The sequence below is a fragment of the Bos javanicus genome, chromosome 3 (assembly GCF_032452875.1).
Source record: "Bos javanicus breed banteng chromosome 3, ARS-OSU_banteng_1.0, whole genome shotgun sequence".
In the NCBI taxonomy this organism is placed as follows: Eukaryota; Metazoa; Chordata; class Mammalia; order Artiodactyla; family Bovidae; genus Bos; species Bos javanicus.
The window spans coordinates 86,281,632-86,297,560 of record NC_083870.1 but is presented as its reverse complement, the minus strand read 5'-3'; the positions used below and the strand labels follow the sequence as shown (position 1 = coordinate 86,297,560).

Here is a 15,929-nt window from a genome sequence, read left to right as displayed (position 1 = left end):
ACAAGACAATGGTGTCCATTTTCACCACTATTATTCAATATCATTCTGGAAGTCCTGTTACAGCAATCAGAGAAGAAAAGGAAACAAAAGGAATCCAGATCAGAAAAGAAGGAAAGCTCTCACTGTTTGCAGATGACATGATACTGTACATAGAAAACCCAAAAGATAGTATCAGAAAATTACTAGAGCTAATCAGTGAATTTAGCAAAGTTGCAGGATACAAAATCAATACACAGAAATCACTTGCATTTCTCTATACTAACAATGAAAACTCAGAAAGAGAAATTAAGGAATCAATCCCATTCACCACTGCAACAAAAAGAATTAAATACCAAGGAATAAACTTACCTAAGGAAACATAAGAATTGTACACAGAAAATTATAAGACACTAATGAAAAATCAAAGACAACATAAATAGATGCAGAGATATTTCATGTTCCTGGGTAGGAATAATCAATATTATGAACATGACTATACTACCAAATGCAATCTACAGATTCAATATGACCCCTATCAAATTACCAGAGACATTTTTCACAGAACCAGAACAAATTCATATGAAAACACAGAAGACCCTGAATAGCCAAAGCAATCTTGAGAAGAATGGAGCTGGAGGAATCAACCTTCCTGACTTCAGATTATACTACAAAGCTATAGTCATCAAGAAAAGATGGTACTGGCACAGAAAAGAAATACAGATCAATGGAACAAGATCGAAAGCCCAGAAATAAACCCATGCACCTATGGGTACCTTATTTTTAACAAAGGAGGCATGAATATACAATGGGGCAAAGACAGCTTCTTCAATAAATGCTGCTGTGAAAACTGGACAGCTACATGTAAAAGAATGAAATTAGAACACTTCCTAACATCAAACAAAAAGACAAACTCAAAATGGATTAAAGACCTAAATATAAGACCAGAAACTATAAAACTATTAGAGGAAAACACAGGCAGAACACTCAATGACATAAATCAAAGCAGGATCCTCTAGGACCCACCTTCTGGAGTAACAGAAATAAAAACAAAAGGAAACAAGTGGGACCTGATTAAACTTTTGCACAGCAAAGGAAACTACAGCAAGGTGAAAAGACAACCCTCAGAATGGGAGAAAATAATAGCAAATGAAACAAATGACAAAGGATTAATTTTCATAATATACAAGCAGGTCATACAACTCAAAGACAGAAAAACAAACAATCCAATCAAAAAGTGGGAAGAAGACCTAAACAGACATTTCTCCAAAGAAGACATACAGATGGCTAACAAACACATGAAAAGATGCTCAATGTCTCTCATTATTAGAGAAATGCAAATCAAAACTACAATGAGATATCACTCACACTAGTCAGAATGGCCATCATCAAAAAGTCTACAAAGAATAAATGCTGGAGAAAAGGGAACACTCTTGCACTGTTGGTGGGAATGTAAATTGATTCAGTTACTATGGAAGATGGTATGGAAATTCCTTAAAAAGCTAGGATTAAACCCACCATATGACCCAGCAATCCCACTCCTAGGCCTATACCCTGAGGAAACCAAAATCAAAAAAGACACATGTATCTCATTGTTTACTGCAGCACTATTTACAATAGCTAGAACATGGAACAATGTTGGGGGCCAGAGTGAGGTACTCTGCCCATGGCAAAGGTCATGAGGAAGGAGGCTCGACATACACAAAGACGGGATCGAGCCTCAGGAGTCCCCCTGGAAATCCTCGAGCATCTACCCCCATAACCAGAGCCTGCCTACTTTACTACTTAGTGCTCCCACCTACACCTCTGACTTTACGGGGGGCTGTCCCCCATCACCTCTTTCAGAGAAGGAGTTAACTTAGAGCTCCAGTTAATAAAAACTCCTGGGTGTGACAAGAGTGTTTTAACCTACAAACTCCTCTGAAGGTTCTCTAGCCTGCCTGACAGGCTTGTCCGGCCACATGTGATTGCTCACAGCCTCCCAACCGTGAGAAGCACGAGATGCTTTAAACCTTCTAAAAACAGGTTCCTTAGAAAAGTTAGAAAACTATTAGTATAAGTATAATGGGCTGATTAGAAATTGTATTGGTGAAGGGTTTTTCATTTGTTGAGCCAATGTTTGTTGCTAAGACTCCATATCCCCTGCCCTTACACACATTAATGAATATATAGAAGAAATAAGTATTAACCTTTGATATTAATCACGTTAGACCTTAGGCTAAGTAAATTCTTTCCTTAACTAAAACCCACTACACCCTCACCCTATAGGAATGTAACTTTATTTGGGTGGCATCTGTTTTAAGAATAATCACCCCTGGAGAAATAAGTGTCCTGGTTGACTGACCGCTGTCACAAGGAGAGGGTCATAAATTGTCAGCAGGCTGCCTGTCCAGAAGATGATGTAACACCCCTAAGACCTCCGTATACATTTGTATGAAGCACCTGACTTGATAAAAGTCAGGACTGCTGACCCCATGTGATTTTTGCATAACCTCTCAGTGTATAAAAGTAGACCATGGAAAATAAAGAATTGGGATCAGTTTCTCGAAATACTGGTCTCCCCATGTCGCTCTCTCTCTCACTGTGGCTGAGTCTAAATCTGGAGTGCAGAACCCACCATGCTTACTAATTTTGCCTGGGCTTGTAAGATCTGACCGGGGAGGCCTCAGTATCTCCTCTCCTTTGGGAGAACGGAAGGACGCCTGCGGCCTACGTAAGTGGTGCAAACTTCTTGTCTTGAAGTTTTATTGGTCTCCCGCGTAAACCAAGCTACTCAGCCTCTTTTCTCCACTGAATTTTCCTACTGAGCTATCCTCTTTCTATTACTCTTTACATCTCTAATTAATATCTAATTGAAGCTATTGTATCCTGATCCTCGCCGATGCTGTCCCCGGTTCGAATACCCTGGATCAGCCGGGGCTGGACCCCGGCAGAACAAACTAGATATCCATCTACAGACGAATGGATAAAGAAGTCATGTATATATACACAATGGAATATTACTCAGTGATAAAAAGGAATGCATTTGAGTCAGTTCTGATGAGGTGGATGAACCTAGAACCTATTATACAGAGGGAAGTAAGTCAGAAAGAGAAAGATAAATATCATATGCTAATGCATATATACAGAATCTAGAAAAATGGTTCTGAAGAATTTATTTACAGGGCAGCAATGGAGAAACAGACATAGAGAATAGACTTATGGACATAGGGAGAGGGGAGGAGAGGTGAGATCTATGGAAAGAGTAACGTGGAAACTTACATTACCTTATTTAAAATAGATAGCCAATGGGAATTTGCTATGTGGCTCAGGAAAGTCAAACAGGTGCTCTGTATCAACCTAGAGGGGTGGGATGGGAAGGGAGATGGAAGGAAGTTTCAAAAGGGAGGGGATATATGTATAACTATGGTGGATTTATGTTGAGATTTGACAGAAAACAACAAAATTCTATAAGGCAATTATCCTTCAATAAAAAAATTAATTAAAAAAAAGCAAGAGAGTTCCAGAAAAACATCTACTTCTGCTTTATTGACTAAGCCAAAGCCTTTGACTGTGCAGATCACAGCAAACTGTTGAAAATTCTCACAGAGATGATAATACCAGACACCTTACCTGCCTCTTGAGAAATCTGTATGCAGGTCAAGAAACAACAGTTAGAACAGGGCATGGAACAACAGACTGTTTCCACATTGGGAAAGGAATATGTCAAGGCTGTATATTGTCACCCTGCTGATTTAAATTATATTCAGGTCACATCGTGCAAAATGCTGGGCTGGATGAAGCACAAGCTGGAATCAAGATTACTGGGGGAAATATCAATAACCTCAGATACACAGATGATATCACTCCTATGGCAGAAAGCAAAGAGGAACTGAAGAGACTCTTGATGAAGGTAAAAGAGGAGAGTGAAAAACCTGGTTTAAAACTCAACATTCAGAAAATGAAGATTATGGCATCTGGTCCCATCACTTTATGGAAAATAGAGGCAAAACAATGGAAACAGTGACAGACTTTATTTCTTGGGGTTCCAAATCACTCCAGATGGTGACTGAAGCCATGAAAGTAAGATGCTTGCTCCCTGGATGAAAAGCTATGACCAACCTACACAACATATTAAAAAGCAGAGTCATTACTTTGCCAACAAAGGTTCATCTAGTCAAAGCTATGGTTTTTCCAGTAGTCATGTTTGGATGTGAGAGTTGGACTATAAAGAAAGCTGAGTGCCAAAGAATTGATGCTGTTGAACTGTGGTGTTGGAGAAGACTCTTGAGAGTCCGTTGGACTGCAAGATCAAACCAGTTAATACTAAAGGAAATCAGTCATGAATATTCATTGGAAGGACTGATGCTAAGCTAAAGCTCCAATACTTTGGCCACCTGATGTTAAGAACTGACTCATTTGAGAAGACCCTGATGCTGGGAAAGATTAAAACCAGGAGCAGAAGGGGACAAAAGAGGATGAGATGGTTGGATAGCATCACTGACTCGATGGATATGAGTTTGATTAAGCTACGGGAACTGTTGTTATACAGAGAAGCCTGGCGTGCTACAGTCCATGAGGTCACAAAGAGTCGGACACAACTGAGCGACTGAACTGAACTGAAAGACCTCAAGCCAAATACTCTTAAACAAATATCTTTATTTTGAATGTATCTATATTCTGAGTTAATGATATTCCTACACTCTGAAATAGGGGAAGGAAATGGCACCCCACTCCAGTACTCTTGCCTGGAAAATCCCATGGACAGAGGAGCCTGGTGGGCTGCAGTCCATGGGGTCGCGAAGAGCCAGACATGACTGAGCGACTTCACTTTCACGTTTCACTTTCATGCATTGGAGATGGAAATGGAAACCCACTCCAGTGTTCTTGCCTGGAGAATCCCAGGGACGGTGGAGCCTGGTGGGCTGCCATCTACGGGGTCGCATAGAGTCGGACACAACTGAAGAGACTTAGCAGCAGCACACTCTGAAATAGTGTCTATTTTTCCAACCCTCTGGTAGGCTGAATAATGACTCACAAAGATGTTCATGTCTCATCTCTGGAACTGGTAAATAATTTTTGACAGATATAATTTTGTAGATATGATGAAATTAATGATTTTGATATGGATTATCTTAGTGAACCCATTATAATCAGAAGAGTCTCTGTAAGAGGAGGCAAGTTGCACATTGAGAGAATACGTGAGGATGGTGCAAGAGAAGAAGCTACATTGATGGTTCTGAAGATGGAGGAAAGGGGCATAAGTTCAGGGGTACAGGTAGCTTCTAGACTCTGGAAAATCCCATCAATGGATTCTGCCCTAAAGACTGGAAAGAGCCAGCCCTGCCCAACCTTGACTTGATAAATGTTGGTTGTCTTAAGCACCAAGTTTGTGGTGATTTCTTATAGCAGTAATAAGATATCAGAATTGCCGCATTTGCTCTCTAAGAACACTACTCAGGAAAATACTCAGGTTCCCTAACCTTTTCTATTTCCTGGAGATAAGCATCAATGAAGTCTCTTGCTTCAGCAGGATTCCAGTCTCTCTTGTGGTTTTCAATCATACGGGCAACAAACATCTTCATTTTCTCCATATTACTAAAGAGTGCTTGGTGCGGACCCGGAAGGAAATTCATTATCCTTGGAAAAACATTGTAGAGCTGATGGAGAAAACAAAACAGTCTTAGAGACAAGTGGGTACCAGATTTCTACTTTTGAAGACAAAGAAACCATTGTATCTCTATATGTATTTTTTTTTTGCTAACACTCAACCCTTGGAATCACCCTTGTCTCATCTTCTCTGTCACACCCGTCTTCTTTCCCCTCTGGCAAAGCATTTCAGCACTCCATCCAAAATAGAACCATTTTCAGACCACTTCTCAGTACTCCATGTGTTTGTCATTCTAGGACAAAGCCCCAACATTTCTTACCTAGACGCTTTAAGGCCTCCCAGCAATTTCCCTGATTCTGTCCTCAACCCCCTTCCCAGTCTAATTTCCACTGAGCTGCCAGAGAGATCATTTAACAATTTAATCAGATCATTTCACTATTTATCTTTCAATCCTCCAATGACTTTCCATGACATTTAGAGAAATTCTACATCATTCTCCTGGCCTGGAGCTCCACATGAGCTGGCCTCTCACCCTCCTGTCCCCTCTTCTGCTATCACTCGCTGCCATCTTACTCTCTCTTGGTCTTTCTAGTCCAGCTCTGTTGGTCTCTGTGACAATGTCAAGAATGACAACGTTTAGTTTTTCCATTCACTATTCCTTCAATGAAGATTGGTCTTCCTCTGGAAATTGTATAACTCTAGCCTTGGTTTCATTCAGGTAGGCTCAAGTGTCACTTGCTTGGAGATATCTTACCTGATAATTCTATAATGCAGTACTTCTGGAACCTCTTCCCATCCCCCTACTTCCTTTTATTATTTTTTCATGGCATTTTTCTCTACTATGCGTGTATATATCTTTGTGTGTGCATAAAACACCTCTTTCTAGCTAGGTAGCTAGTTACGTTCAACATAGATGCATGTTTGACTATCTATGCATTATGATGTATTCTTCATGTGGATAAGACATTTTTAAAACTAAGTGGATTTTGGATATATTTTCACTAAAAATATCTGGTAGAAAACAGATAGCCCACCATAATGGAAAATTGCCTAGACTTAAAATGAAACATACATGCCTTTGACTGTTAGCTCTATCGCTTTCTAGCTATAAGGCTTTGGGAATAATATTAATGACAATAATGAAGATGATGATGTAATTTGAAGGACTTAGTGTAACCCACTGCCATTGGGGCACCAGAGTTATTTTCCTTACTCAATTAATTACATGAGATCTATTCCACACTTAACAACAGCCAATGGGTCACTATGTGGATTTGCTTAAGCATTCCCATATCTACTTGCACACATTAGGATGCTCCATTTCATCTGTAAAGGATTTTTGTAAAAAAACTGACTGAAATAAAGTATGTGAAATTGTCAGGTAAACTGCCTGATCTATTTTGGGTCTCTAAAAAAATGCATATTACCCCCTGCCTCCTGACTCATCCAACCTTCCCCGGAATTTCTTTTCCCTGGGAATAGTCAATACATGCTCACTGAGGTCCCAAACTTCGTAGGTTCTGTCTTAATAGGACGGAAGAAAACGGAATTACTGAACAGGGGCTAGGGTTTAGCATGATTAGAAGTGACAATAAGGAATGTTATTCAAAAGTAATACTGACAACAATAATCCTAGTAGCTCATATTCATTATGTTCCTTTAACGTGCCAGGAAACATGCTAACTGCTTTATCAGTTTGGGTGAGATGGGTCCATCAAACTCCGGGCAGTGTTGCTTGTTAAAAATGATTTCAAATAAATCGTCCTTTAGGTGTACAAGGATTTACCTCAAGACTTGGGGCTGATTTTCCCCTAAAAGTACCTTCCAAATAAAGAAAAGAGCCTAAGAGACCAAGCAGATGAGCAGAGCTTTTGACAGACTTAAAACCCTAGCAGGACAAAAGGAGACAGCAGGGACAACGAAGGATGGGGTGAGTGTTGAATGCCTTAAATCCATATCCTACAAATTTAGAAAACTGGTAATAACAAGTGTGGATGGGCATGGAAATAGTGCAACAGGTGGAAATCTTTAAGGATTTTTACAAACAGGTGAATATGCAAGAGAAAGGAGTGGATGTGTCCACATGAACAATAGAATAAGAATCAAAAACAGTAAAGTCAACAGATCGATTTCAAACAGGTTTGTGCTGAAGTCAATTTTAAAAGGTTACATTAGTTAAAAAGGAAAGAAAGACCCACTCTAATCTGTGATGGACATCAGCCTAATGTCTTTATGAAAGATAGCAAGTGACAACTGCCTCACCTGGCAGCACACTGACGTCTGCAGATTTAACATCTCATCCAGCATCCTCAGCAGTTCCTGGAACTGATCATCCTGGTAGTCAAAGCGCTCCCCGAAGGTGATGGAGCAAATAATATTGGAAACGGCATTGTTGATTGTCAAGTGAGGGTCAAAAGGCTGTCCTGGAGGCAGGAGAAGAAATGGAGCCTTCGGATAGGGTTGCTTCTATTTTACAGAGATGCTACTCTGTGTGACGTATGGCACACTGACTACAGAACCACCTCTGAGACTGTGACCCCGGGTCTGACACCCTCAGGGTATAATCAGTATTCAGTCAATGCCTGGCAAGTCTAACTGATGACCAGTATTTGAAACCAATAATGTGTTTAATACCAATCTTTTCCTTATTTCACAAGCCACATGAGGGCAGGTCATGGTTAGCTGTTCCCTGTCATCCCCTCAGCACCCTACACAATTCTGGGCTCAGGAAAGGCAGGTAGGCACTGATGAACATCCAGTTAGTGAAAGTATGAGCCACAGTCCCTGCACCTGTCCTATGACATGCTCACCGTTCTCCTCTCTTATCGTCTGGATGAGGTAGGAGGCCTCCTCCTGAATGCGTTCCTCTAAGCTCTTCTTTCCTAAACCAAAGTTCCTAAGAGTTGTCAGGGCAAACCTTCTTTGTTCCTTCCATAACTGGCCACTGGACATGATCAAGCCTGGGAAAAGAAGGCCAAGATTATGAAAAAAAGCCAACAAGACCCATGATGTATCAGATGAAAGGAAGAAAAAGGGCTGTAAGGTACTTGAAAACTAATCAGAGAAATAGTCCCTAAGCAAGGATATAATGGCTTGAATTTACTGATTGCTTGCAGTGCTGTGCACATTAGCATTTGTAATGCATTCTGGGATTTAGTACTCACAGATACTCTCTGATGAAATCATTAGTGTAAAATCAGCCCCCCCGTTTTTTGATGAGAAAAATAAGGCACAGGAGATAAAAGTACATTCTACAAGGTTACACAGTTGGAACAGTTAAACAGGCATTCATTTTCAAGCCTGCCTGACCCTGATGCCCATGCTCTGATTACTTGTCACATACTATATTTAAGTATTTGTTATGCTACATACTAAGTATGCACTAATGGACTAGACAAAACCAAAACTCATAAGGAGAGAGTTTAAATATCTTTAAAAAATAGATGAATCACCCAAGAAAACAAAGAATTGTGAATGTGTGCAGAAAGAAAATCACAGGCAAAGGATAAAAAATCCATCATGAGGTGTGCAGAGAACTTCATTTATTTTATAACACAGATGAGACCACCACCCTCTCAATTCTTCATTCCCATACACTCTTCCACTCCTTCTAATATCTCCCTTTCACTTCTACCACCTTAGTGAAGTGGCCCTCCCTGCTGTTCAGTCCAGGATCCTTTTCAGCCTCATGTTGATGTGTCAACAGCACGAGATGCTTTTTTCTTGAAACACTCTTTTCCAGTGGTGCCCAGGACACCACACTCTCCAGACGTTTCTGCTAATTCTCTGACTTCACAGAAATCATCATACCTTCAGTTAACTTATCTCCTATCAAATTTTGAAATGATGGGCCTTTTCAAGCTTGGGTCAAACCCTCTTCTCTCTTACCCTTATCTTCCATTTCTGTGAAATCTCATCAGCTCCAAATATTTCAAATAACATCTACTGATGTGAACATCTCTATCTGTGCCTCAGCTGCAGGTACGTAACCAATTGTCTGCTTGACTCTCTCGGCTTTATACTCAGCATATTCATGATTTTATTCATGACTTGCTCCATACAACTCCCCATCCAGGCCAGCCAACACCTTCTCCTTCTTCATATCCTCCTTCTTTCCTTTACGTACTCATTTGGGTGTCTACCTCATTCTCCCTCTGTCTAGGTCATCATATCCTATTGGATATGCCTCCTGAATAGCTTAAATCCATATATTTTCACAGTCAGTCTCCTGGTCTAACCTACTGAACTGCCATTTCTTGATAACTCCCTAATCCAGGCCACCACCCTCTCTCACCTAAAACGCTACAGTGGTCTCCTACTCCTTTTATTCCATTCTTGACATTATAGCTTAGAGAAGTCTTTAAAATGTAGCATGTAAATACAATGATTTCTTTTTCTACTTAAACCATTCAGGATCCTCTGTCGTTACTAGGATAAAAGCAACATCCTTAAACATGAACTCTTTCTGGCCAAACTTAGCATCTTCATCTTCATTTAATTATCTCCATTTAATCTCTGTTCTTCCCACACTGGACACCTTTCAATTCCTCAGTTCACTGTCCTTCTTCCCACCTCATAAACTTTTCATATTCTATTCCCTCTAGTGGATTGCTTCTTCACTTGATTACTTGTCATTTACTTACAATAGCTTTTCCTGAGTCTCAGGACCAGATTCGATACCCATACTAAGTGAACCCTGCTCTTAACTTCATAACACCGAGGACTTAAATTATTAGCTTACTTGATACTGTTTTTCTTAATCGCATGTAGCTTACAGAAAAATCAAGAATTTTTTCTGTTCTACTCACTACTCTGTCACTGGTGCCTAGTCTTACTAGGTTCACACGGCAGATGATAGAGTAAATGAATGCAAAATAATGGGTGAACTATTTCAAAGCGGGATTGAGAAATACCTGAAAAAAAAATGCTGTTTTGTTAGAAGTATAGATTTAAGTTTTGCATTTAGATTTTTGAAAATGGAAGTTTATTTAGTGACAATTCTAAGTATTCACGCCAAACTCTTTTAACATAGATAGAAGGCTTGAGATACCTTTGGGGCACAGCCTTAATTAAAATAGAGCATAAGGAACTGGAGGCAAGAAGGGATCACTTAATCAACAGGAACAAGCTGATCCACATCCGATTTCTAGGGGAAGAGATCTGAGCGGGAAAGCAGAAAGAGAGCCTGAGGATGCATTGCCTTTTCTCTGCTTAAACAACACATCACATCACTGAGTGATGAGGATACTTATTTATCAAAGCATCCAGAGTGAGTTCATGCAGGTGATGTTGCTTCCCCCAAATCCCTGACATTAGAGCTGACTCTGCCAGGTGCCCTGAGGGGGTGCCTTCAACAGGGAAACGCGGGCACTCAGGTTCCTTATGAGGAGCTTGGCTCCTGGGATTGTTGGAGATACTTTCACAGACCACAAGAATATCAAACATACACTTACCAGTGTAACAGCTTACCTTTGTTGTTTATGATGCGCTCTTGGAGAGGCACTACAGGGCGGTTGGAGAAGATTTGGCCTTGGTGGACAAGTGCTTCTTTAATTAAGGGCAATCCAGTTATAAGAACAGAAGGAACTGTACCAAAATCCAAGCTAAAAACATTCCCATATTTCTTCACAAACTGAAAAATAGTAGAAAAGTTACAGTTACATATGCACATCTCTGTGTGTCCTGGAATGGAGGGTATGTGGAGCTTTGGCAGCCTATATTAAGGGGAATTTGTGTGTGTGTGTGTGTGTGTGTGTGTGTGTGTGTGTGTGCGCGCGCGCGCACACGCCTTGGGCTGTTGGAAATATTTCTGCCTGTTTCCATTTTTCTTGGTCTCAACTAGACTTCAGTTTAATCTACTACAGGACACAGGCATTCATTATAAATACTCATCCATATGTTCACCTTACTTGGATTGAGTGAGCATATGTATCCTGAGAATAAGGCATAAAGATACAATAAAATAAGCAAGGTCTCTAACCTCAAGCATCTTAGACTCTAGTGAAGCGAGAGAATTCAGCCCATGTGACTCACCAGAGAAGGCAGAGATGTGTTTAGTGAATGTCTGGGGTAGAAAGCATGGACTTCGTAGTAAATCATATCTGTTTAACCACAAGACAGTGTCCCCTTCTTCAACAGGTTCTAGGTGGCAAAAAATTCATTACAGGGCTAGGGCCAGTCATAGACAAGAACACACTAGCTGGAGCCAAGTTAACTCTACGGCTGGCTAGCTGTGAGATCTCGGGAAAGTTGTTTCATTTTTTTTGGAGCCTGTGCTCCCCAGCTATAAGAGAGAGAAAATTATTCTTCCCTTACAGTTTCTGGGACAGGGTAATTCCCTGGCTGTCCAGTGGTCAGGACTTGGACTTTTAGTGCCATGGATACAGGTTTAATCCTGGACGGGGAACTAAAATCTCACAAGCAGGGCAGTGTGCTCTCTACAGCCCCGAAAAAAGGGGAAAAAAGTTTCTGTGAGGAAGAAAGAGGACAACAATAGGAAAGACAGTTTGTTTTCTGATACTGGCAGACGGCCATTCTAGACTCTGGGGAATGCATGGGCTCCGTGAGCAAAGGAGCACAGGTGCACTTGCTCAAGGGGCAGACAGGACAAGAGCAAAGGGAAGACGTACAGGGGAAAGGCACCGGTGGTCACAGCCAGCCACACCCACTGGGTGCCACGCTAACCACCTTTCACCTTTTATCTCATTTCCCTCACACCACCTTATGGCAGTAATGATGTTAGTCATGTTTTAGTAAGGAAAATGAGTCATGGAGAAATAACTTAGCCAAAGTGCCAAAAATATATGGGACTGTAGGTATTTGTGAGATTTAAGGACAAAGACATAAAGCTGAAATAGCACGGAGAACTTAGAGTTTACTGGATGTGACAGCAGTAAACTGAGAATGAGAGTAATGGGGCAGGGAGCGGAAGAGGGAGGAAGCACTAATAAAGGAAGGGTGTGTGGGTGTGTCCCGGGCTAGGAGAGGTGCCCGCAGAGAATACATCTCACTTGTGTAGGGAGCTGGGATACAGTGTCGGAAAGGTGCTAGAATTAGACCAAGAAGGTCTTAATGTCAAAAGGTGAGTGTTTAAGAACTTGGATTTTGAAGGCCAACAAATTGCTTTGTATCCAGCTTCCACTGTTTACTTTCCATGTTATATTTGGTTAAGCTACATAACTTCCCTCTGTCTCAGTTTCTAAAAGTATAAAATGAGAGCTGTTATAAATCTCATTATTAGGATTCTGCTGTTAGTAATCATAACACTAAACTTAATAATAAAATTATGTATTATTATTAATATATTTAGAGTGTATTTTAGCAAATAATTCTTGAAAGATATTGACAAAGAAATAGAGGGGAAATGGCCAGAGAGTGATACAATTTCCCTATCATAGTCCAGTAAGATTTTTTTCTTATTCACATAAATGATTCTAAAATAAGCCAGACAGCTATTGTAGAAAATGTTTAGAAAATGGGGCATGGGAAATTAAGAAGGTTCTCATCATGCCAAACAGATAAGCCAGTTTCTTCACTGCCTTCTCACTTTGTTTCAGCTCCTGTCACTTCTCCAATTAAAAAATCTCCTGTCCACTTTACTCCACACAACCCCTCTCCTACCATTCTGTTCAAGTTCACTCAAATTTATTTCAGCATTCTACAGAGGTTATCCCCAAGGTTTCCTATTCACAGTGAACCACTTAATGACATCTCACTTGGTTATCAAAAATTTATACCACACATTTCATCACATACTCTCTTGTATTATGCTGTCATTCGATAAGTACGTCATAAATGCCTGTTGGCTAAATGAAACCCTGAAAAATCAATTACCTGCTACCTATATCATGAAAAGTAGCATAAGTAAAGACCAGATAGATGTAAGTTTCAAGTCCTTGTTTGGCCATTATCAATTTTGAATAACTTAGGCAAATCACTTAGTTTTTGACTCAACGGACATGAGTTTGAGCAAGCTCTGGGATTGGTGATGGACAGGGGAGCCTGGCATGCTGCAGTCCATGGGGTTGCAGAGTTAGACACGACTGAGTGACTGAACTGACTGACTGCATAGCACGTAAGGTTTACAGCAAGCACTTAGAGCACAATATAAAGAGATGTACTAAAAGAAAACTATGGATAAATTAAAAAGGAATTCTTAAAAAATATTCGTGTGACCCACAGGAGAAAGGAGAACTAGAGGAACAAAAAACAAAGTGAAAAATAGAAAATAAATAGTAAAATGGCAGACTTAAGTGTTTCCACAACAAAAATTACACTACATACAAATGGTCTAGATTCACCAATTAAAAGATATTGGTAGAATGAAACAATGAGCCACTTATATGTTATATATAAAAACTCATTTCAAGTATAATCATATAAGTAGGTCAAAAGTGAAAAACTGGAGAAGCATGTGCTACATAAATACTAATCAAAAGAGAGCTGGTGTGGCTATATTATATCAAATAAAGTTCAGGCAAAGAAAATCATCAGGGATAAAGAATGACATTGTATAATAATTAAAGAGCCAATTCACCAAGATGACATAACAATTTTAATATGCATGAGCCAAATTAAAGAGCTGCCAAATAAATAAAGTAAAACTACCAGAACTGACCAAACGCAGAAATAAGCCTCTAATTATGGCTGGAAACTTAACACGCCTCTCCTAGTAATTGATAGAATGAGCAGATAAGAAGTCAGCAAGGGTATGGAAGCACAAAGAACACACTCATCTTTTCAAGCTTAATGACATATAGTACAGGGCGCTCCAAACAGCAGCAGCAGCAGAATTTTTTTTTTTAAGTGTCTATCATGGGTCATAAAACCAACCTTTACACATTTGTTCAAATTTGAAATCATACAGTATATGTCTTCTGATCCTAATGAACACCAACTGTAAATCATTAACAGAAAGAAAAGAGAAAATCCTCCAATACTTGGAAATTAAAAAACACATTTCTTAAAGAAAGGTGCAGGTTTAGTATCCTAGCATTTTAGCTTGAAAATTTTATATTCTAATCATATCACTTAATGCTACTTAATGACATTTTTAAATGAATACTTTAGTGAGAGTGGACTGTTTATGGAGGATCCTGAAAGTGAGGGGCTCTGTCCTTGTGGGGATGGAAGCAATGTGGTTGAAAAATGGTGAGGATTTAGGTGGTGATTGCTCAGCAGGTAAAGAATCCACCTGTAGTGCAGGAGACACAGGAGTCTCGGACTCGATTCCTGGGTCTGAGAGATCCCCTGGAGAAGGAAATGGCAACCCACTCCACTTTTCTTGCTTGAAAAAATCCTATGGATAGAGGACCCTTGCAGGCTACCATTCATGGGGTCACAAAGAGAGAGGCAGGACTGAGCTACTAGGCACACGCACACACATCCTCATTTTACAGTTAGAAAAGGGAACCTCCAAAAGGGGAAATATAGCATCCCTCTTCCCCCTACCAAGGATAAAATTATTAAAAAGACAAAATTATCATACTATAAATTGAATGTCCCAGTAATACGCAACAAGACACAACTAAATGACTTACAAATGTATTATATCTGTCACCCTCAAGGGTGTAATAAAAGAAACTGAAGAGAAAACACAGGGTCACCTAGTCAGTCAAAAACATTTACTGAGAATGCAGAGGGGGTTCTGAACCATACTCTATCCAAATATCCTTAACAGGAGAGAAATTATGCAGATAACCAAGCTCCTGGAAGGATATGAGACTTCAGATGAGTGCTACAGTTCAATATTTACACTTCTTTGCATCAGCTAGATGCACTGAGAAGCAAGTTTTGCTTTGTACATTAAACCTGCAGCCCCTCCCTCCCCCAAAGCGCATGGAGGCGGGATTCTTAAATAGTAAACAGTTAACAGCAGTTCACCCCTAGAAAGTACAGCTGGAATCATTCCAGTTGATGGTAAGGAAAGAGAAGTTCAACGTCGGGTGTACCCGTGTTTCCGATTTAACCTCAGAGCCCCCTCAGTCTCCTGTCCTCAGTACCCAGAATGGCCCTTGTCCTGCAGGTCAGGGTGAAGACGTGGCCCTGACACTTTCGCCTGCTCCTACCTGATGAAGGACCAGGGGCGCCTTCTCAGGGTCCAGCTGGAACAAATTGCCTACGAAGGGCAGGCCGGGGGGCCCCGGCGGGTAGTTCTTTGGATGCCGCCTTTTGAGGAAATCAACAAAGAGGAGAAAGGCGAGTGTCCCCAGCAGGACGGTGTCAGGACGGAGCGCGGCCCAGAGGGCCGTCGCCAGAGAGCTCAGGGCCTCCAGCATCACTGCGACGTCTGGTTTCTCTTCTGTGAGGGTCGGTGCCTCCGAGCTCTCAGCCGGGTTCCCAGGCCCCGCCCCATCCTACTGTC

The 15,929-nt window shown here is 40.6% G+C and overlaps 1 protein-coding gene across 2 annotated transcripts in view; it reads right to left on the bottom strand.

The window, feature by feature from the left end:
• The window catches only part of LOC133245124 (cytochrome P450 2J2-like), a 31,703-nt gene extending 15,774 nt beyond the window's left edge, over positions 1-15,929 (bottom strand). Inside the window, exons 1-5 of one of the 2 annotated variants that reach the window (XM_061413071.1) lie at positions 15,634-15,929; positions 11,036-11,198; positions 8,377-8,526; positions 7,829-7,989; positions 5,439-5,615 (exon numbers count right to left, since the gene is read on the bottom strand). In XM_061413071.1, coding sequence (XP_061269055.1) covers positions 5,439-5,615; positions 7,829-7,989; positions 8,377-8,526; positions 11,036-11,198; positions 15,634-15,843 — 861 coding nt within the window. In that variant the 5' untranslated portion in view covers positions 15,844-15,929. The remainder of the gene's footprint in view (positions 1-5,438; positions 5,616-7,828; positions 7,990-8,376; positions 8,527-11,035; positions 11,199-15,633) is intronic. The other variant, XM_061413070.1, reaches the window with a different exon arrangement.